This window comes from Genypterus blacodes, unplaced genomic scaffold (assembly GCF_046128005.1).
Source record: "Genypterus blacodes isolate CSIRO-AG114 ecotype Tasmania unplaced genomic scaffold, CSIRO-AGI_Gbla_v1 ptg000111l_1, whole genome shotgun sequence".
NCBI classification, from domain to species: domain Eukaryota; kingdom Metazoa; phylum Chordata; class Actinopteri; order Ophidiiformes; family Ophidiidae; genus Genypterus; species Genypterus blacodes.
In genome coordinates this window covers 3,648,174-3,672,844 of record NW_027466915.1, presented here as the reverse complement: position 1 = coordinate 3,672,844, position 24,671 = coordinate 3,648,174, and the positions used below count along the sequence as shown (strand labels likewise).

At 38.3% G+C, this 24,671-nt stretch overlaps 2 protein-coding genes across 2 annotated transcripts in view; both read left to right on the top strand.

Annotated features, from left to right (window-relative positions):
- Positions 1-3,215, top strand: part of igsf9bb (immunoglobulin superfamily, member 9Bb) — a 72,232-nt gene extending 69,017 nt beyond the window's left edge. The window contains exons 20-21 of the mRNA XM_076161372.1: positions 864-991; positions 2,941-3,215. Coding sequence (XP_076017487.1) covers positions 864-991; positions 2,941-3,155 — 343 coding nt within the window. The 3' untranslated portion in view covers positions 3,156-3,215. The remainder of the gene's footprint in view (positions 1-863; positions 992-2,940) is intronic.
- An 11,867-nt stretch (positions 3,216-15,082) lies between these two features.
- On the top strand, positions 15,083-23,803 carry cfap58 (cilia and flagella associated protein 58). The gene is made up of 18 exons (XM_076161198.1): positions 15,083-15,088; positions 15,510-15,788; positions 16,008-16,156; positions 16,561-16,711; positions 16,946-17,140; positions 17,315-17,452; positions 18,112-18,271; positions 18,441-18,523; positions 19,577-19,768; positions 20,071-20,232; positions 20,354-20,500; positions 21,786-21,926; positions 22,033-22,256; positions 22,480-22,588; positions 22,741-22,845; positions 22,962-23,081; positions 23,332-23,456; positions 23,689-23,803. Exons 1-18 carry the CDS (start codon positions 15,083-15,085, stop codon positions 23,801-23,803), a joined length of 2,601 nt encoding a protein of 866 aa, XP_076017313.1.
- Positions 23,804-24,671: the final 868 nt, after the last annotated feature.

Sequence of the window (24,671 nt, the reverse complement as noted above, 5' to 3'; positions counted from 1 at the left end):
AAGTCACAAGTGCCTCCATGAATGGAAGGGGGTCTGCAGATGCAATCATGAGCAGCTGAGAACTAGGAATACATTTGCATGCGTTATTTTCAGAGTGGAATCAGTTCAGATTAAAAAACAATCTGCCAATATGCCTTCAGTAAATTATGGTTACTCTTTATCCAAAATATTCTTAATTTGAAATGCAAATCCTCTGAAACCAACAGTGCAAGTCGTAAATGTGTCTACCATATCATTTTACACACCCTCCTACTCTACAGACTCAGTTCACAATCCTGGTCCTGGAGAATCACAGCATTGCAAATTTCCATCTCTCCTTTCTCTATTCACACCTGATTAGCTCAGTCAGTGCTCACTTAATCAAGACACATTGCCTCCCAGCTGTAGATTAGCTGATAAAGCTAATAAGAGAAGAGAAAAGAGAGGTGGAAAAAAAATGCAATGCCGGTCCCGAGGACAAGGTTGAGAATCCTTGGATGGACACCATAAAGTGAATAGATGGTGAAATCTTGTGACATGCAGCATTTGCAGTTGTTTGATTTATTTGAGCAAAACAAAACAAAACAAAAACCTCACACTATCTGGGATTGTAAACTAATTTTGTGATATTTATTCATCAATAACAAGGTGATGTATTTAGTAGAAATAATGCACTGTTCTTCAAACCCATGAAAACCTACAGTTTCTTAGGTGTTTCACATTGATCCTTTGGCAATGTGCTGAACCTTTTTCTTAGCATGAGCGGCACTGTTCTGAGGTGTGGGTTTCTGATTTGGTGGTGTTCCGTAGTGCAGAAAGACAGTCCACTGACTGGGTTTGGCCTGGAGTTACCATTTTTTCCCCTCTCTCTCTTCTTCGTCCAGAAAACGTCGAGGTGCGCCGAGGGCACTTTCAGGGTCTGAGAGGATTGATGCACTGAGATACCAACGTATTAAAAAGGCCAAGAAGATGACGGTGAACAACAATAACTCCAAGACCAGAAAGAAAGCAGGTGTGAGCTTGATCTCACTTTGTTTTCAATGATGATTCAAAGCTTGATACAGCATTAAATAACTGCCTTAGTAGGTCAAGTGTTTCCTTTACCATTATAGTGGCAGGTCGGACCACCCTGCCTATCTCGCAGATGCCTAAACGGCTTTGTGTATAAAACTTTAAACAACTGCTTAAACCAGTACAGTTCAAGGGATAAGCTTTCACAAAGTTGAAGGACAGGCACAGCAAAACAACAATGTCCTGGGGCATGGACATTGTGTCTCATTCTGTTCCTCTTTTACATTTTGGCCATTTGTTATAAGCTGCATTGGAGTGTGTCAGTATTTGAGAGGTATCATTTTTTATTCATGAATTAAAAACATTTTTGGTGTCGACATGTATGCAATTCACTGACAGTAGGTTAATAGCAAAAATTCAAATTGATTCCTAATGTATGGATAGATTAAGGGGTTGAATTTGGATCATTTCGATTTTGTACTGGGAAGGGAGACTCTCCTCACTATCAATCATCATTGATAATGACATGTGCTTGCTTTGACCATGGCTAAATAACTTTTTCAGACAGGGTGTACCTGAGACTGCCGTTACACAAACACACACACACACAACATATCAGCTCTATGGACACATCCTGGTACAGTTTGAGCTTATTACAGGAACTGAGTCACAAACACATCCTGTCAGCTCAGACGCAGGACTTGCATGCTGCAATGCCCTACCATCCCATGTGTCTGACAGACCAAATGCAGAAACAATACGTGTTCAATAACTTTCCCCAATGCCTGCCCCACTCAGTATAACTATCCCAATGATTAGCCTTTAACTCTGATCAGTAATTGTCACGCATCAGGCTCGATAACACTCAGCATGGTAAGAACTAATCATGTCCAGAGATTGCAGAAACAACATGTCTCTAGAAACCACTAAAGTAATCGCAATTGCCAATTTATTTACCAGGTAACTTTAGTAGCCCATTACAACATAATCAGACACATGGATAAAGGACACCAGTTTGCCATGAATTTATCTACTTACTTATTGAATAAAGGGGTCAGAAACATGGATCCACACAAAGGTAAGTGGGGGAGATTCGGTGCCATTGCAGAGTCCAAAAGCCTATTATTCCGACATCCCAATAATCCAAAAAATGTCCGACTGGACTGAAACCCCAATAGATTCGACTGCCCACTGAACCACTGACCACTGAATGAGCACACGCACAATTATTTCTCAAGTTGCTGATTTAATTATGAATAACATATTCTTGGTTCTTTGCTCAAGTCAATATATTTGGCAATGGCGCCGCTTTGGGTGTTTAATCTGGATCATCTAATTTGACGTACAGTACATGCAACCAAAAATGCACAGCAGAGTCAGGGATGAATTAAGACTAGCCTATAAGCACAAACACCTGTGTGCATCAGGTTGTAACTAAATACTCTGCAGGACATCTCAGTTTATGCTGTGCAAATAATTGGTGTCACACAGCGCAAAGCAGGTTACATACGTTACGTTTCCCCTCCTCACACGTGCAACATGAAGTGTGAATGTCCTCTGATATTCAACAGGCCAAAGAATTTCAAATGAGGTTATGCATTTTCATCACAATAGACATCAGGCTGTAGCTTCTGCGAACAACATGTGGTATAGCAGTAATTTACTGTCTGTAGAGTTGGCTAATACTTGAGACAGGAAACAGCTATTTGTCATAGAAATGTCAGGGACATGATGCTAACATTATTATGTAGTATCTGTTTATGCAACAGACTCACCACCGTGATTTCCAATGGGAAGTAATTAAATTTGACAAGACCACCATTTTGTCATGCATCATAAATGGCCCAGAAATGTAGTAGGTGGCAGATCCCATACTTTTTCTTATCTTTGTCCCATGTAGACACTGCCCAGCAGTCTGAGGCACTGACCTTCTATCCCTTCCTTCTCCAGGTGTCTCCACCTCTCAGACCCAGCAGGCCTACACCTCTCAGGTACTCCAACCCGAAGAAGCTCTCTACCTCCGCAAGAAGAAGAAACGGCCCATTGTCCATGACCCATTAACTCGCTTTTCTGCTCTGCTGTACCGCCGTCCACCCCAGGAGGACCAGAAGGCTATTTTGGCAAGCATGGACAACATAGACCTAGACCATGCCACCCTCCTTTGAAAGTCCTTCAGACAAGGTCATATACAGTACATGCAATACGGCCTGATCCAAGATACTACAAGATACTGTACATCCCATTTGGAGAAAAGTCTCCTAATTAAATGTTCGCAATTTATTATCTGGAAGAGGGAATAGCACTAAATTTCAGCAGTCAGACTTACTACAACTATGCCCTTGTATGCCACGTATCAAATCATGAGTAAATAGTTCATATCAAAACCTAATCTGTGATACCGTACAAATGTACCTGGGAGAATCTGAAATCAGATTAATCGCAGATTAGAGTTCTGGTTCTATGGCTTTTTGTCTGAAAATCGTGTATGAATTATTACAGCCTAGTTATTGGGATTTCCAATGGCACATGAATGTCATGTATACGCTTAGGTCCAGTAGCTTTCCCTTTAAAAATGTTTAGATTCATTGCAATTTAAAACTAAATTACAGCAGCAAGTTATTTCCAAAGTTTTACTCCAGTGCAAAATGATATATTCTAAAAGAGGCAATACATCAACTCTTGTCTTTTCCATTTTTAATATCTATATATATATATATATATATACACAGTATATCCAGTTTTCATACTCCAGTGTTATCATTGTTTGAAAGGCTTCTACAGGCTTGGGTCATGTTTCTTGCGCTGAGCCAATCCCACCCACCCTAAAAGCCCTGTGGGTCTCTGTTTACAGCACCTTCCACCGGCTCCACGCCGCCAGCAACGTCTCTTATCTGCCGAGAAACTCGCCTCACAAATATGGGTGTTCTCACTTCCTACAAAGTATACCTCAGAGCACAGGACACGAGACCACACAATCACCAGGATCAGCCAGCAGAACTAACTAGCCTTTTTCACCACTGTTCCTTCTTGCTTTGCTTCATACATCCATTCATATATTATGTAGCAGTTATTATTTGCGTGCATAGTGATATGTAATTAACCGTTAGTTGATTAACGCTTCTCAGAAACACACCTTTACTCATTATATATACACATAACTTGCTGTTTAAGAAATGTGCGACAAACAAACATTTATTTCATTCTTGTAACAAAGCGTTTAAAAAGCATCAAAAAGTGGTCATTCATTTAAAAATATTCAAGATTAAGCTACATTTTAGACATTTTATTACTAATACATTTAATTTCAAGTGAAAATATCATTTATATTTTGAACTGTGCAGGAATGAGGTAATAATAGCTGTAGGTTTCTTTCTATGGAGTTTGATGCCGAAGTTCAAACAGTGAATTGAAAAGATAAGAAAACATTACTGATCTTGACTCAAGACTGTACTTGAAACCAAAAAGCCAGTAACCCCTTACAGATTAGGTTTTATTTTTAGTGAAAATCATTGACTTGCTCCAGGGACGTGTGAGCTCTCGCTCCAGCTTTTCGTGTTTGCACTGGAGCAAAATCTTTCCCAATTTCAATGTGTTCCTTTTTCTCTGCTTTAGATCATGTAGAGGGCTCCAAATCCTATTCAGAAACAACTAAACTCATGCCAAAAACACTTGAGTCTATTTCAATCAACGAAACAACAACCATACCTAGTGGAGGATAGGATTTTGTGCCATAGTATATGATAGTATTTTTCTGATATATTATTAGGCATAAATGGATGTGATTGGCCTTAATGGAGCTTCTGGTCAGTTGCGTGCTTCACAATTTTTTACATTTATTTACGTGTGTGTATGCGTGTGTGTCTGATAAGTAAACGCCTTATCTGGCCATTTTCTATATCTATAGCCCTGATCATTTCACTCTTTGCTTAGTTGAATCCGTGATGGTGAGCCATGTTAAAAGATGATGCATGGATTGTTGCGAAATTTGTTGCTGCATCTGATGGTGTAAACATTCCTTCTGTTGTTATGTTCTATTATTTGACAGCAAAGACCGTTGTTATTCGGGATTGATCAGATATGCCAGCCTAACAGACAAAGTGGACATTAAGGGGAACACATTATAATTGTTATCTGTCAAGTGAAGGATGTGCCATAACATGGTCACACACGCTGCGGCTCCAATGAAATATTCAATATTGAAGGGGGATAGATATGAGCTGTATGACTACAAGCTGCTGATGCTATTTTTAGACTTTTATCACAAGGTACTCGGATCCTAAATGTGAAGGTGTATTTATTTACATGTTCTGCTGAGGTTGTTTGGATTGATATCACTCATAGAGATTATTTAAATGGCGATGGGCAGAATTGTTGCGGTGTTGTGATTTTGAGCAAAGACACTCACACCAAGCTACTTCCACAATAAATGCATGTAGAGGAAGGAATTAGAATCTGACTGACCTCTCTGCTCACATTTGAGGTTTACAACGTACATACGTTATAAGAAGGTTTTGGTTGGAAAGTTTTGCTTTGTTAAATTAAATATTATAATTAACATTTATAAGTAATTAGATAAACCAATTCTAATCTGGACTCCATATGACCCCATAACTAACATATTGGAAACTACTTAATTTATGGATTAACATGATCTGACACACATTGGTTCGACTTTGCAGAATTTCGTGGCTAATACAATCAGCTTGTGTGTCAATATACTGGTCTCTTATTGTGGAAATGGTGTTAAAGTGATAATGGATCATTTCAGTGGCTCCTCTTGCAGCAGATCATTGCAGTACTGATTACAATTGCCAGATTGAATTCTATACTTGGTTAACTACTTTAATGGGATATTTTCTGAAGATCGTTGTGTCAGGCTGCATTGTTGTCAAAAGGTGCTTGCTGGAATGAAGTTTGAATTCAAAATCACAGTGACGAGAGACAAAAGAAACAGAGAGCTTTAGTGTCCTTTCCTGCCATTTGGTTGGTTTGGTTTGTTGAATGTGTCACACAGTCTGATCATTACTGTTGGTCCACTTTGCAGATCTCTCATAGAATCAATTGAATGAATGAGGACTCTGGATTGTTTTGATGTAAAACTTGGAGTTTACTTAACTTTTCTCATCGAAGTACTTCAAAAGGTAGAGACAGGAGTCATGAAGGATTTCTTCAGAAGAGGGTGGTGGTTGTTGATCACTAGTTGATTCCTTTGTTAGTATAGGACTTCATAAATGTACTGTACTCCTAACTTTATCCACTGATTAGAAATGACCAAGACGCTGCTAACAGCAATCAGCATACCATATGTGAATGTGAACAGCAACAAAACACACACACACACAATTAGACATTTTTACATCCATTTCAGACCACATTTATATGTGGAGCTAAATCTGATATTGCATCATGACATATGTTATGTAAACAATCACATTTTTTCATGGAACTGGAGAGCTCACGTTCAGGCTTTGCCCTATTTAAGAAATTAAGACAGATATGAAACGTACCTAAAATATATGGAAGATTCTTATTGGAAAATATATATATATAATTAGTCTATATTGTAAAATGTAAGATAAGAAATTACATTTTTTATATACAATTGGTCAATAATATGCATGCAAATTCAAATGAAATAGATTTTTTCAATATAGAACTATTTGTTATGTACTGTAGATGCTGCTATGGGGAATACGTTCACAAAGCCAGCACATTTTCCGAGTTAAAATTTAAGGTTCTAAACATCCAAAATGATCAGATAATCACCCAGTGAGTTTTGTTTCTATGCAGTGACGTCCTTCTGTTCACAGTAAAGCCTCAGCTGCATCATTTGGTTTTATACATTTTAGCTGAATGTAGAGTGAAAGAATACCCACAACACCAACTTTGAGAAAGTTACCCTCAAGTTTCAAAAGCTTTGTCTGACGAGTTACTTCTCCACCAAGAGCTTTAAAGAGAAACTGAACTGAGGGCAGCGTGAGGTGGACGGATGAGACATTAGATATCAGTGCTTGGTCAAATATGCCCCTTTGTACCCCCTAATGTGCCACTGAGAAATGTGTCTTTGTACATAGTGTGTATAGTGAAAACTTTTATTTGCATGGTATAACCATTCGAATGCTACTGACAACAATGAGAGACATCACTACAACAAGAAAGATGATGTGTTGAGCAAAGAGATCAAACAAAGGGAGTGATCTGCTAAAGGGGAGGTATCAAGAAAATTAGATTGGGCTTATTTCCATTTAGGGGTCTTTTATTATGGATCTAATTCAGACCTATGGATTTTGCAACTTTGACTATGTTTAACACTCGTTTAAACAAACTAGAGGACACTCAGAGCATACCACCACCCAGGCCCAACACAAACCTCAACTCACTTTTGTACCATTATTATGTCAGACCTTTGCTATCACAACCTTTAAATAGGGTGTATAACAAATATTTATCATACCTTGTACATCTATATTCAGGACATCATCTATTGGCTCCATATCTGTAACTTCTGAAGATATGTCAAACCCATTTCATACTGCTGAATCAGCACCATCTAAGATACACATTGGTGGCATTTGCATGTTTTTAGACTTATTTGTTAATGTGCAGTGACCATTAATCAATATCAATATTTGAATCTGGAAAAATTACGTGTGGTGCCTTCATTTTTTTAAAAGTGATGACAAATGCCCCATTTTTCAATATTGAAGAAGAAAATTCCTCCTTTAAGTCACAACTTTGCCAGAGGAAAAATCTTTTGTTTATTTGTTGCTCTGTAGTCACACTGTTATGATTGCTGAACAGAAATCCAATGAAAATTGCAGTACAAAACAAATTTGACTTTCATTTACAAAACTGAAGTTCATCTTTAGTTTAGTTTAGCTTCAGTAGCATTGAGCTGCAGTAAAAACATGTCATGCATTTGGATTCCAGAGAATGTGGTATTTGGCCATGTAGATTTGTTCTGTAATATTTCTGTGATGTCTATCAAAGTATATTTTCAAACTGTAGTCTGAATTATAATGAAAGTTATCGATTTGATGCTGATATTTGTCAAAGTGGTCTGAGTTGTGGTAAATAGATATAAATCTGGGGTTCTTTGTGAACAACCTGAGCTTAGAAGTTCCATTGTTAGTGCTCAGAGGTATTATAATGAAAATATCCGTGTGCACGGTGCACATATAGAACTTTATCAGAAGAGGCCTCATTACAAGACGTACTACACACTTTAGATCATAGTGAAGAGTTCCAGTTGGTGGTGCTGTAAAGGCTTAGCAACTTAGTAGATATTATTGTTGTGTACCTGAAGAAAAACATTACTGAAAATGAGAGTTTGTGAAGCAAATCTCAATACTGTGTCACTCTTAAAATGAGGAGTCTGGTTTTGGTCTCATAATGCTCCAGCTTTGCATTTAGACTTAGCACTATATTGCATTTTGACATGTTGAACATGCTTTGAATGGAGAATCTGTGGTGCTAACCTATGTCACACAATTTAAAGTAAACTATTGTATTTGCTATTTCTTCTTTTTTTTGTTACAAATGTGGATCACAATTGATCTTATTGGGCATGACACCTATGAGTACCATATCATACATTTGATTTTCTTTAAAGAGAGTGGGACAGGCAAGAAATTGGAGGGGCACTCATGAAAAAGCATACATCCCCCAAGGCTGAACAATGTGTCACTAATAAAGATATGTCTTCTGGATTTATCTCCATAACTATTAAAGATAAATCCAAACTGTTTGCATGAATCAGCATCATCTCAGATCAGTTGTTGCATGTTTCTCGCGCTATTTCATTATTGTGCCCCCGGCCAAACATATTTTATTCCACCAGATTCAGATCCTGTTCAAGACCATTTCATACCTATTGAGAGTCTGTCATCAATTTTCTGTAATTGGTGTATTATTTTAGAAGAAATTGACAGAAATGAATTGCACTGTTAATTAAAATATTCTTGGATCCTCTCATGGATCTGGATCAGCACTAAAATTTAATGTGTTCTTCCCTGGCCAAGCCACCCTTCCACTAACATTTAAAGACCAAAATGGAGCCCATTGTTCAATTCATTAACAGATTCACTTTAGACTTCCCAATCATTGCTTTTTCCTGTTGTTCTGTTCAGCTTTTTCACAGTGCAACCAAATTGGATTAAAAATGAAAAATGATGATATTATAATACACCAGCTGTGTCTCCTGTGAAACTATAGGCTGAATCAGAAAAAAAACTGACAAAAAAACTTTCAACTCACACGGGCTTAATTAGGAAAGAAAATGAGAACGTAATCATACATTTGAGACACAGATGTTCTTTGGTGTTTTGTGAAAAAACACTGCAGATTTGAGCGATCAGCTTATGGGTTCAGCATCACGGTGGAGTGTATTCAAATATCATACGTACTTCTTCTGCCCATATGTTACTAATGGCTTGAGTGTTCAAAGAGGCATGAGCGATTTGATGGTTTGGTTCCACAGTGTAAATAATATCTCAAATACACTTACATTATCATATATATATTTTTTTGTAGAAAAATATATGATGCACATAAAGTACTTTGAAGACTGAGTGGGATTGAGTAGTGTAGGTCTGCTTCAGTGACTCATTATAACATGATGTATCAGAGCACTGTCTATATGTGAGTGATGGAAATCTAAATGCTAGAAATTAGTTTAAGAATTTAATATTATAGAACCAAAAATATAGAGGAAAAATTATATATATACTGTTTATATGCTGTATATATATATGTATAGATATATACATATATATATATTGTCATGGAACTACAATGGTTATATGAGTATCTATATTTGGGCGCAGTACTTGTTTTCAAGTCTATATTCTTATCTTGTTCTTATTTTTATATTCATTTGTTGCTTTATACTGTAGCATTGCAGGATCTTACACAAAGTAGAGAAATATGACGTCTGTCTGATGATAAATCTTTCATTTCTGTGAAAAAACTAAAGAAATAATGAAAAAGGTGCACCATATTAGCTGTCACTGTACTGTATATCTCATTGTTTATTCCACAGAGACACTCAGATGGACACAGAGCTTATGGCAAACTAGTTTTTATAGCAACATCTATGTGGCGTGAATAGCAGACTGAGTCAAATGTGATTGTGATTTTGCTGAATTTTTTGTTGGTCATCATCTTACCACGTTGATAGCTTGTGGTGGACAGTGGTTCAGATCCTCTCTTATTTGATTTGAGTTTTTATATACTCGCATAATTTAATCTCGACACATTCTCTCTGAAAACTCTGTGGGAGGTAATTTGTTAAACGAAGCACTAGGTTGATCATGTGGATAATATGTGGCAGATAACAGTGTGATGCCTGTTAAATACATTAAATACGTCATCACAAAAAAACCCTCTGATGGTAAATTTCAGTTTTTCATGAATTATATGTTAATTATCAATCACTGCAATATACAATATGAGTCAGTTAGTCTGTTTAGTTAAACTGCCTCTTTCACATGTCTAACTATCCTCATCCTGCACTGGTTCTCTTAGTTAGTTCTAGATGCTCTAGATCAGTAAAAATAAATAAATCCAAAGCAGCATAAGATGTGGATCTTTTATTTGTCCCAACTCATTAACAGATTGATTTGATTTGGCTTTTACCTTCAACATGACATTATGCCAGTTACAGGATACTGGTCGTAATGAATGAAATAATGAAGACTACAGAAGCTTCAGTTACCATGGTGCTGATTTGGCACTGTGTAGTTTTTGTGCATTCTTATGAATTACCTCCTGTATGATTGTTTGTCTTAAGCATGAGAGAATGGTTCATGGTTATCCCTGTCATGGTGCTCTCTCACTAACGAACCTCAGCAGAGCACAGAAATACAAATGTAATCATCAGAAATGTTTTCCAGTGCATATTTATAGTATGTATGTAATAGAGACAGTGCTTCATGATGATGCTTTGAACTGACGTAATTAAGGGGATCCATTCACCTTTGATTTATTTGATTTTTTTCAATTTTGTATGTCTGACAGAAACATGTGCAATGTGATTGCGTTTACGTCAGATGATTTTTGCCACATTGTCCAACATGTAAGTTCACTTGCCTTTCGCTCAAAAGTGGAGGATGAGCGTTGCAGCGGCTGCTAAAGTTAATTATAGATATCAGTACATTGCCAAAAAAAAAACATCATTCACTTCCTGACAACTGGTGCTATTTAAAAAACAACAACATCTGTGGTGCTTTTTATTTTGAGTTATTTCCTTGCTTCAGACAAAATGTAGCTACACAATCCTGTGGTGTACTGTAGGTTTGTATTTGGCTGGGAAATCATATAATACCAGAAAATACATTATTTCATCTTTATTATATCTTAGGGAAATCATTAAAGGTTGATAGGGTTATGTGACATCATTCTAACTAGTCATTAACTTTAAAAGCAGCTTACGGTCAAATTTACAGGACCATGTGTTAAAGGGGACATATACAGATTAATATGTTATTATTTTCATTTAGGACTCATTCCACCTTTGAAATTCTTTTATTTGCCAAAAAAAATCATTTACTAATCTTTGCAAGGCCATTACTGTTCAGTGAATACAGGCCATGTTTAGGTCATTCATGGATTTTGAGTGACAGCAACGTCAAATAGGAGAAAAGTCAATTACAACGATGTGAAATAAAAATTATTAATGAAAAAAAAACACTATTTTCCAGACAAAACTGCAGGAAAAATAATATTTCACATTAACATCAACCCAGGGTTATTTTAAGCTTGATGAAAGAACTGTGTGGCAAACTACTACAATATCGCTGTCATCAAAACATACGTTTCATGAATAATACAAAGATGTTTGTCATTGTATCTGTAATTAAAATGAATCCAATATTAAACATTAAACATTAAATTAAACAATTTAATGCATTGGATATGAATAAACTACCTCTATAATGGATATAACTCATTTCTATTACTGTTTAGCTAACAAATAATACGTTTGGATACAGTTAAAGGGTCTATTTAAACATGTGAGTTTTTCTCATATAAGTGTGGTTACAAAGCATAATTATGATGACACTTTAAGGTAACATTAATTCTTCTTATATCAACTCAAACTACAGACAAATACAATAATATTTAGACCAATTCGAAGATATGTTGATGTGTAACTCAAGACCTTTTTGGTTGTTAATGTCTGATGTCAGAATGTATTTGTTTACTATAAAAAACATCTTAAAAGCCGAAGAATATATAAGAAACTATATTAATTCATCCGTTTGTAGATGATGATTGTCCACAGAGTAAGGAGGATTCAAGGTGTGGAATCTATAAACATCACTTGCCTCATGTTTCACCAGATGCATTTCTATAACCGCAAACCTCAAGTCTTTACAAATTCAGCACATGTTCAATATCTTATCAATAAAATAAAAAGCTATTTATGTCCCCTTTAAAAACATTTCCTTTGACTGCTGTTGCTTCAGGGAAAACACAGGTCGGACATTTTGAGTGGCAGATTTGAGAATGCAAGGAGATTTAATAGCATACATGTTGCATAGAAAATACATTTCATAACTATTTTCTTGGTATTTATTGGTTTACAATTTGTTTTTACTGAGCTTTGGTCTGACAGTGCTTCAAAGTCTAATGTATTGGTAGACACACAAAAGGTGTTTGGTGCTGAGCCAAATAATCTCTTTGGTTATTTTGGCTCATAGATGTTCTAATTGTCCTGATGGTTCATATTGGAACATTTAAAATCACTGGTGTCTTTTGTTAGCAAACATACTAACTCTACCTATGAGTACATGAAATAAACTCTTGGATGCAATTTCAAGTTTAGTAAAATAGACTCCTTGGTGCTTGTTCAACCAAACGACTCCAAATCTCACCACTAGATATCATCTGTTTCTTAACTTTGATGCAGTGTTGTTATGTTTGGAGATCGACAAAAACCCATCAGAATAACTCACAAAGGTGCTGTTATTCTGGAAAGGTTTGCTGCAAACACTCAACTCAACTTTTTGAGGCCTCAATAATTGAAAGTTTCATGTTTATGTACAACTTTCATTGAAAAATATATCTTTTGTCTTTTTCTTTTCTAAATCCACACTAAATGCAATACGTGTGGGAGTAGAAGAAGTCGAGTCATTGTCTCCTCTCAGTTGTTCGGTCTTCCTGAGATGTTTTAAACAGTTTTGAGTTACAGATTTCATTTGTATGGTTTGTTTTGTTACATGTGCGACTGTGTTCACTGTTAGTCACAGATGCCAGATGTTACAGATATCGACAACTCAGTACCTCAAAGTTTCTCTTCATGGAAATCTTTAGTCCAGATGTGTAACGATCCAGTTTTTATTTCTAACATCTCTTGAGGAGTCAGTGCTCATGATCGTCATGCTTTTTATATTTGTTGGCACAAACACTAACAAGAATGTATGGCTATTATAATTCCTGCTCACCCCCCGCCCCGATTCCTAAAAATGTCAGCTTTTAAAGCAACTCAATTAAAGTGTCAGTTTTTGTATTACAAATGTCTTGGTATGCTTGTTGTAGTTGTATATTCATAATGGTGTATATTACATCAAATTTTATTTATTAAAATGTTAAAATTTTCTAAAATGATTTTTTGTATTATTGAACTAATATCCATATGATTTGATGCACTTCATATTTAAATATGTAGAATGACTTACTATAAAATTAGTATAAATACAGGATAGATATTCAGTGCATTCATGCCTGATTACTACTAAAGCAGTGTGTGAGTTTAGATGAGTAAGAATTACACCAAATGAAACGTTTGTGATTTTGATAATTATTACTACAATTATCACTATTGAAAATCTATTTTCTTATAGCATTCACAAAATGGTGGAACTAGTGTGATTACCAAGCCAGCAAGCAGTCAATCAGTCAGTCAGTATCAGTCCAAGTCAGCTATGGTAACATGTTGATGTGACATGTTTACTAATGTTTGTTTGAAAGTAAAGGTGTCTCCCATTTCACCACAGAGGCTGTGGCCCTGCAATAGTCATCACCTTTGACTCCATCAGTGCAGAGAAGCCAGTGGATATTCATCTTATTCTGTCTCTGACTCAGCACCTGGTATTGAGTAAGGTGGGTTGATGTCACTGTAAGAGTTCAGCAGAATGTCACTTTCAGTTTAAATCCGCCTCAAAAACACTTTAGTCCACTCCTGTAGTTTAGACTGACTAATATAGGATCTAAAACATTGACCTCAGTTAAGACTCCATGCAGCAAATACTGAGTGTATTACTGCACATGCTGGATTATGATTAATCTGAAACACATTTATATCATCATGAAAGTATTATATTCTTCTTTCCATTACTTGGCTAACTAAAAGAAACGTGCAATCTGCACATCTGGCTGAGACACAACAGGACTACAAATAATGTGTCATCATTCCTTTCCCTCTCCTGGTGTGGGTCAAAAATAATTTGTAACTATGATTTGTTCTGTAAGTACACAAGAGAATATAACTTGTCTATTGTTGCACAGTGAGGGGCCATAACCAGACTCCTGTTAACTACAAAAATAAAGGCCTTTACACAAAACATCTACTCTTTGCAACTTTACAAGGCCAATACGACATACGAGAATAGTATAGTAAGTCAAAACCACCAGAAGCAAAAGTTATGGTTACACTAAAAGTTCTTGGAGAAACAATTGCTCCTGTAACCAGAGAAAAGACACATTTATAATTTATGTAAAATATTTGAAGAATCTCTCTTCTGTAGCTCTTGGTTCTTTGTTGTGCTTTAGGTTCAAGTTTACTACATTTATAAATATCAATTGAGTCAAGTGCAGCTAAAGAGATTGAATACAATTCAAATAATTAATCATATAGACGTATATTCAACATAAGCACCCAAACAAGTGCAACGGAACGTGTATTGACAATTTACTATTGTTACAACAACGTGCATTGCGTCCCTGCAAAAAAAACCGCCTCCAAGTCTCGCGAGATAAGCTGTTGCTCGGTAACCACCGTCAACACGTCCCTGTATGACAGAACACACCAGACCGACGAAAAAGGAGTAATTAGTCTTAAACCTTGAGTAGTTTTGTACAAACACTCATTATGGAGGTGGGTACTGTTTACTACGTGTTTCTTTTATGACTCACACAAGTTATTATCGAGGTGACGTGGAAGTGAGCGTATTTCAAGTTTAACAACGCAAAATAAAGTGATACAGCTGCGGTACGTAAAATGACTAAATGATGTCGCACAGTTAGCAAAGTCCGACGTCGTCATGGATATTGCGAGTAACAACATAATTTTCTTTCATCTACATTGTAGATGAAAGAAAATTATGAGTTATATATGTGGAATCTACATATCTACATCTACATCTATATCTCATAGTTGAAGACCCTTTTGTATCGTCCCTGTTCAAATCTTTAATATCTGTATCTTTGGAATCTTTTTCCTTCAGGATCTGGTTGCCACTTTACCTCAGGATCTGGTTGCCACTTTACCTACTGCATGTTTGTGATTCTATTTCTAGGAATCTGGACCAGCAGAGAAAGAGGCACAGGATGCCTTTCAGGGCCTGGAGGACTTCCAGCTAGTCCTCAGTGAGCTGACTGGGGACGAGAGCATGGACAAGATACGTTTGGAGTACGAGAAGCTGGTCCAAGCGCTAAAGAAGTCCCGGGACAATGAGAGGAGGCTGATGTCAAAATGCAGGGAGCTGAATGCAGAGGTTATGTCTGCATCCACCAAAGCCACTGCCGCCCTGAAGCTGTCACAGGAAGACGAGGCAACAATTAATTCACTGAAGAAGGTAAACAAGAGGCTACAGCATGCAGCATGTGGTATCTATGGGTCTGCTACAGTGTCATACTAAATGAAAATATTAAAATCTGAGGCTACATGCCAGTGACAAGAATCCTACAGTTTAGTTCAAAGTTGCAGGATGATCTCTCTCTCTCCCCCCCTCCAGGTTTATTAATGCTATGGCAAAGGATAATGCGTAACACATCTCACTATGCTTGTATTGTAGGAGCTTGATAAAGCTTGGAAAATGGTTGATGCTGCTCATGACAAAGACAAGAGGGACAGAGAGACCATTTCCCATTTAAAGGACGAGATTGCAAACCTTACCAAACAGGTTGAACAAAACTCGGGCATCTCCAAAGACCAACAACACAGGTGATTCATACAGTAGGAGTGATTGGTGGCAGTAGCTCAGTCCATATCGCATGTTGTCGGTTCGAGTCCCCCGTATGGACCAAGAAAGAAGTGTGGACTGGCAGCTGGAGAGTTGCCAGTTTGCTGCCGGGGCACTGCCGAGGTGCCCTTGAGCAAGGCACCGCACCCCTAAACAGCCCTCTGTAATGCATGTGTGTGTGTGTGCTATGTTGTGAGGGGGCGCAAGACAAATTTCAGATGACGTGTTTGCATGTGATTTGACCAAATAAAGTTTCTCCTTATTATGTCCTCAAATAGGAGGCATGTTTTGATGAACAGAGCTGGATTACACACTCCATTTTACATACTCTCTTCTAGGTCATCAGCTATATTGGTGTGTGTGTTCTGTGTGTTATCAGTACCAGTGACCTGCTAAAAAGGAACGAGGAGCTGACCAAAGAGAGAGACCAATTGTTAACAACAGCAGAGAGTCTGAGAGAGGAAATCAATGGGGCCAATGCAACTCAACAGGAGATAGAAGCCCAAAGAGAGAACGCTTTGGACAATATTACTCAGGTAGATATGTTCTACATTTTATAAACATTACATTGACTACTAATACAATCATCTTAAAGACAATAGAGACAGTAGAAGGGCTGTATCTCTGATATCAGACTCTTTTCTTATCAGCAAGTAACACATCTTATTCAAATTGCTTTCATATAACTTTGTTGAATCTTCTTTGGCTATCAGGGATTTTAATCAACCAAATGAAATGAGTGCAATCTATCCCTGTTCCTGCTTTGACAGCTGCAACAGGAGCTTGAGGTCCAAAAGAATGAGATTTTCCGGGAGACGCGGCTGAAGGAAAAGTTGGAGAAAGAGGTGAAGCAGCTTCACGTTGACATGGAGGCCAAGCTGGGGGACATCAAAGCCCTGAATCTGCAGGGTCAAAGGACAAAAGAGGAGCAGCAGAGACTGGAGCAGCAACTTAAAGAGCTGAAGGTGAACAGTAAAGAGGGACTGCACGCCATTAAGGAAACTTCACTAGTAAAAAGTAAACTAATAGACATGTGCACCGGCAGTAATTTATCTATATCAATACAAAGACACAAGCCGCACAGATGCCATTACAACCAGCGTGTGTTTGATTGTGTTTTCCTTCCTCTGCTCTGACAGATCTCAAATGAGAGGATCACCAAGGAGCTGGAGCAGATGCAGATGAAGAACGCCAAGCTGCAGCAGGAGTATGACAATCTCTCATCTGTCAAAGAATATCTCTCCCTGGAAAACCAGCAGAGTGCAAATGAACTCAAGGTGCTCCCATCACAACAAACTACTGTCCAGTCTTTAGCAACAGTGACTCACCTCTGCTGTGGCCATGTTCTGTACAGTCATACTATGTGTTCTAGACATACATGTATGTAGCATGAGTCATTCTAAGTGGAACCTATTTTCGTCCTCTGTAGGAGAGCAGAGATGCTTTGCAGGAGTTTTTCTGTTACCTGTACAAATTGTTAATTATTTAATGTAGTGCTTAATGTGCAAAGTCTGTCAGTGTAAAGTTATTAGATCCACGACAACATGTCATAGGTCACGGGAGAAGTACTTTGGAACCACAAGGTTTTTTCAAGATCATTGTTGCACTCATTATTGGGGCATTGTCTATTAATTCAATCAGTCAATTTGAATTATTGATAACTATTGGGTAATTTTAAGAAATGTATCTTTACTTTATCCTTCAAACAATCTTTCAATGAGTACAATCAATCTGTTATCTGAATTGGTTAAACTGTCCAAACGAAGATTGCTTTCTTGCTTAGCTAGAGCAAGAAAGCAATGTTCTTGTCTATGAGACTTGACATCTATAAATACTAAGCCAAAGACAAATGTCATACTCGTCCTCAGTTCCACTACCCTCCTTTTATGAAACCTCTGTGTCTTGCTTCATACAACCTTTACTCTCTCATTGACAGATAAAAGAAGAGGAGGTGAGTCAGATGCGGCAGGAGCTTGCCAAGCTATCAAAGATGAGAGAAGTTATACAGAAGAAATTTCACCAAATGGAGGATCAAAAAGCTGAAGTGGATGTGCAGAGGGAGACACTGAAAGCTCAGATTGCTGGTTTGGAGAAAGGCAAGAGACCTCACTGAGACCTGCATTCTAATCAAAGGAAAACGTAGTTATTAATCCAGGAGGAATGTCGTTGAGCTGTCCGGTTTATTTCCTTCAAAAGAATATTCAGTACAAAAAAAGGAAAGACGTCTTTAACTAAATACTTACTCTACCCGTGTTCCTTCTGCAGATCTTGAAGCTTCTCAAAAGCAAGCTGAAGCCGATAGGAAAGCTATAGACGATCTGACCAGAGAGAGAGACATCTTGAACAAGGTATGCGCTACATATTGCATGAAAAATGTGTCCCAGGTCTTCGTCTGACTGTCAAAAAACAATGATAGGAAAAAATAAGAGAGGATTTATTTCTATTAAAGGCCCGAAAAAACCCCATCTGAAACTTTATGGCGGAAAGTATGTGTACACCCCCCTACATCTTCGAATTAAGGTGTTTAAGCCACAACCTTTTCTAACAATTGTATAAAATCAAGCACATAGCCGTTCAATTTCCAAACAAACACTGGCAGTAGAAGAAGTCGTACTGAGTTCAGTGACTTTAACTGTGGCACTTTCATATGATGCAACCTTCGCCACGAGTCAGTTCATGAATGTTCAGTTCAATGCCCTGCTAGATCTGCCCTGGTGAACTGTAAGTGCTGTTATTGTGCAGTGGACGTGTCTAGGAGCATTGACAGCTCACCAATGAGACAGGAGACCATACGAACTCAGAGCAGGGCCGCCTACGGCTGAGGCACATAGTACTGTTTATAAAAGGTGCCTATCCTCTGTTGCATCACTCACCACAGAGTTCCTGTGAGGGAGACAGCTGGCTGCCTAGTGAGGAGAGCCAGAGGAGAAGTAATGTCAGAGCGGAGTGCACAATAATGATACATTTATTTTAAGGGAATGGCACCAATTAGAGTGATTGATTGTTGACCAAAAGGAGTGACAGCATACAAAGACATTTTGTGCTCTCGACTTTGTGGCAACAGTTTGGGGAGTGAGGCCCTTTCCTCTATCAGCATGTCTGCGCTGCAAAACCAGGTCCATAAAGACCTGGTTTGATGAGTTTGGAAGAACTGGAGTCCTGAACACAGCACATTGAACACCTTGAGATGCATTCGTATGACATCACAAATATTCTTTTGGCTGAAAGGTTTTTAAACCCCACAGATACACTTCAAACTCTTGTGGAAAGGCTTCCCAGAACACTGGAGGATATTGCAGCCACAAAGTATCATATAGCATATATGTAGCATTTACATTTCTCTGTTGTATACAGTACATGTGTTTGCGCTTCTATATTTGTGTATGTCTCCTCATCAATAGAACATAATCAAAGCTACACACACGACAAAGAAACAGCAGAGCACTGTGAAGCTCCTTGAGCAGGACAAGAAGAACCTCGAGCAGGAAATCCATAACTACCACCAAGAGGCTCAGAAGCAGCGCAAGATCATCCAACAGCTGGAAAAAGAGCGTGACCGCTACATCAATGAGACCAGCAACCTCATGCAGAAGGCAGGTCACACAAAAGATACAAAACACCCATTTTAATAATTCACTTTTATAATATAGACACTACTAAAAACTAAAAATAAAGAAGTTGCAGTTGCACCAATTTGCAGCAGTTGCAGTTGAAGCAATTTATTGGAGCAGAATTGTGGCAATCTAAGACAATTTCCCAATTCAACAGAACATTTCTATAATATAGTTTGGTATTTGGATTAATTTGATAAGCCAAGATGATTTTCAGAGGTCAGGATTTTCTGTTTATTTCATCTTTGCTCTGTGTCATATAAATGTTGACTGTCTCTCCACAGGTGCAGCAAAAAGTTGGTGACATAGAAATGAGAGAAATGGAGCTGTTTGATTTCAGGAAGAAGGTCACTGAGGCAGAGTGCAAACTCAAACAGCAAGAGAACCTGCTGGAAGCCGTCGTGGCTGAAAGGAACCTCTACAGTAAAAACCTCATTGAGGCTCAGGTTAGGACGCTTTATAACAAATTCTTCATTTTAGCTATACTTTTACCAAAACCAATCTACATTTCTTTTTCAAGTTTATGTTTTTCTTTTTTCAACATCATTGTCTGTCTCACTGCTTCAGGATGACATTGCAGAAATGAAGAGGAAGATGAAGACCATGACTAACCAGGTTACGCGGCTGAGAGATGAGATCTCGGGGAAGGAGTTGGCCCTGGTGAAGGATCAGCAGGAGCACAAGCGGTTAGAGAAAGATAACGAGGCTCTCAAGGTACTGCAGCCTTCCACTGTGGTTGGTGCTCACAGAAAACATGAAAAGGAAGAAAGTAACAAACATTACTTCCAGGAATTAAATGTTTTGTCATGTAAGAGAAATAATCCTACCAAGCATGGCTTATTCTAGAAAATGGACTCAAAGATCACGGCTCTTACTTAATCTAGATAAGGTAAACTACATTTTACTACAATGGTCTTTGACAATGGGATTGAGATTGTGTTCCTTATTTTAAGAATGAGATCACCACATTTTAAAATGGAGAACTTCCAGTCACAAAAATACCAATAGAGTCAGAAATCGCATTCTTTAAAAATCTCTGATCATCACACACCAGAGTTTCAGCAGCTGATATTTAAAACATGTATCAATGTATGCAAGGGGCATGCATGGAGATCTCAAGTATCCATGGTTAACTGATCATAATATACTCTGGACCAAAATTCAAAAATCAAAACGACAAAGGAGGAGAATGAAAGTGCTCGTCAAAAAAATGGATCAGGAGTGCAGAGAGAACTGAAGGTGAGGGGGAAGATGATCAAAGGGAAACTAATGAGACACAGGTGAAACTGATTAGGAGGGGCAGACATGTCAGGTATGTATTTGTTGCCATAAAAATGGATCCATTTAACACATGGTTGGTTTATTTCATCACTTCCAATGAAGGCCCTTTTTTCTTTAAAGTATGAAATGTTTATATTTCTGATACTGTCCCAAAATGCCTCACGTGTTGGGAACTATTTGCATTTTGATCACATTCAAACGTTTGATTATGCCTAATCAAGGATTTGCAGACATTTTTCAAATACATTTTTTAGGCCATAAGGTTTAGAAGGACAATGTTAGGTTTGAAATCTCATGCACATATGACAGATTAAAATAAAGAAGTTTACCGTGATATATATCATTTGGTAAGTAAATTCAAGCACATAAAAGGTCAGTCAAAACCACTAAGAATGCTCGTGTTAGGGTGGTCAATTGTCCTCACAAAAACTGCAACATAATGCAACATAACATTTAATAAAAATGTATGAAAATTAGCGAATTAAGAAAGTCCACTTTAGTCTAGAAAGTTCCTCCACACTCTACAGTCGACTCTACAGTTTTTGCTGTTTTCTCATTTGTTGAAATTTATAACAACAAATAACTATCAGTTTCCCCTGTAGGGTGTGGATGGATGAAGTACAATAAAGTACATGGCAATAATGACATTGTTATGTCACAATGTCAGCCAAATACATATAACATTGAAGTCAGTTGTCCCTCTACGTTTCTGCCACAGGGGGAGCTGCAGCTGATGAAGCAGCAGCTGGAGAAGACAAAGCAGCGTGCTGACAATCAGAAAGCAGAACAACAAAACCTGCAAAAGATTGTAGCTGATGCTGACGCTGAGCAGATCCGACAGAAGAAACAATTGGAGCAGGTAAACAGAGAGATGGAGGGAGAGAAAGACATAGAGTGACGGAAAAACATTGTATGAATGAAATGTTGTGTCCTTGCTCTGTTTCTTAATTCTTTGACAAACAAAGGTGATCAGAGAGCGAGACAACCTGGGCAAACAGCTGCTGCACAGCAATGATGAACGGACGCTGCTGTGTGAGAAGATCCGGATCCAGCACTCCATCCTGGCCAAGGGAGACTTCCACTACAACCAGCGGATGGAGGACATTGATCTGCTCAAACTGGAAATTAAGAGGCTCAGACGCAAGAGGAACATCTTGGACAAGACTGTGCCCAGGGCAGAGGATCTGAGGTAAAACAGGGAAGAGGACAGATTTGAGAGGGCAGCGGTAGGCAAAGATTAAGAGTTAATTCCATTAGAGGAATGAAGAAAGATGGAGTGATGTCGGTAGGTACTTATGACCTTTGAACATTCATCTGACAAACCATAAAAAAGTTCCCTCTGGCCGCTGCTCACATGCCTTTCATGTCAGAACAATCCAAATATGAAATGTGACGGAGTCGCCATGTTACAGGGGCGAACTCTTCCACCTGCAGAGGGAGCTGCTCAGAGAGAGAACAAGGAACAGCATCCTTGAAGAACAACTGAAGCCCATCAACATTCACAGATGGAGACAACTGGAGGTGAGGGAATATTCTAATTTGTATTCCAGGGGAAGATGTTCAAAGTTATCTTTCCAGCAGAATTAAGGCTTTACTGAGCAGAGAAATCCTCATTATGCAGTGTGAAAAGGTCACAGTCTATTAACATTCTATAAATGACTCCTTCCCTGCAGGGCAGTGACCCCGACAAATACGAATTGATCCAGAAGATTCAATCTCTACAGAAACGGCTGATCGCAAAGACACAAGAGCTTGAAGAAAGTGAGCTCTTATTACAGGTAAACACTGCAACATGTACACACCAACATACAACTTACTTCACAGATTTAGTAGTCTGACTTATTCTCCCTCCGTCACTCTCACTCTCTCGCTCCCCACCACTCTCCCCTCAAAGGAGAAGGAGAGACTGTACGTGGATCTGAAGCACATTCTGGCCCGACAGCCTGGTCCAGAGGCAGCCGAGCAGCTGCAGCAGTGTCACTGGAGCATCAGAGAGAAAAACAAGAAGCTCAAGGTCCTCTGTGACTTTTATGACAACTCTTTGTTTTTTGCTTTGTCTTTTCATCCCTTTAGTGTTGCATCCCTCTCCTACTTTATATCAAATGTAGTCCCTTGAGTAGTTTATTGAATTACAGTAGCATTGTAAGAACAGCAAAGACATGCAGAATACATCTTATACTCTTGTTAGTATTTTTAATAAAACATGGTGCTGGTTGCTTCTCTAAATCCACTGACAAAGCGGTTTTGTGGTCCTGGTTTCACAGGCTTTGAAAGCAGAGGCGTGGATGCTCGATTCTAAGATGAACGAGTACAAAAGTGAGAATCAAAGCCTGGCCAACGAGCTGGCAGACGTCAAGAAGAAGTACCTCTGTGAGAAAAAGAAGAGCAGGTGAGGTTCACCTACTGTGTGTAGCCTATATTATACATTTGTTGGAGCCTTTTTTTGCCCTTGTGACAATCATGTGATGACATAATAGGGATAAACTAAGATTGCAAGGTCAAGTAATATCAATCAAATCTGATAGCCATTGAAAACCAAACATTCCATATCAAAACAAACTATTCAATATATCTATGAATGTTGTGCCTGGAGCTCTGTGTGCGTCTGTGTGTTTCTCCAGTGAACAGAGGAGCAGAATCTATGTGGAAGACCGAAAAACTCTGCCCCAGCTGAACCCCGACAAACCACACTTCGCCGGAGGAGGCTTCAGGATCGACAACCCTGTCAAACAATAACTAGTCCCTCCAGCTTTTCACAATCGCAGGGTTTTATGCAAATTCAACAAAATGCTGCAATTCTCTACAATGCTGCACAATTTCACATTTTAACAAAATCATGTGAGCGAAAGTGGAGAAACTCATTCCCTATGGAGCAGACTGGCACGTTCAAGGCTGCTCATTCAGCTCATCAAGTCACCCTCAGCCACCTACACAAACAAGTAAACAAGATGTACAAGTAAAACACAAAAACAATCTAAATAATGTGGAAAATGGTGTTGTGCTGATTGCAACGTATAACCGAAGTGACGAAATCATGATGTTTGGTTTCTTTTAACTTCATTTAAAAGTTGGTAACATAAATATTTGTACAAACAATGAATATGAAACATATTAGTCAGTTATAGAAGCTGAGCTATCTTCCTGTACTGGAATGTTTAAATCCGGCTAATAAAGGTTGTTCTATTCATACTGTTTGTGTTTGTTTGTCGTGCAGATCTTTTTAAACTTTGTGAATATACATAAGCTGGACGGCTGCAGCGGCTATGGGCCTGTGTATGCTGTAATGTTCACATGTGTAACATCGGTTGTCAAGTTTGGTTGACATTGCTGTGGTAACTGATATGACATCATGGTTCTGCGGGATGTTTTGTGCACATGATGACGTCATCAAGGCATCTTGAAAGTACAGTAAATGGTTCTTCTGCCGTCCGATCCACCCTGGCTGGGTCACCGGGTCAAAGGTTTATGAAATTAGAAGACCTGAAACAGCCGCTGAAGAGTGGGCAAACAAATAGGGATTTAAAATCTCCATTTCTAAAAGTAAATATATAGTGTTTGGACTCCCTGTAGTAAGTGTGAAACAGAACCGTCATAGTCTTGTTGG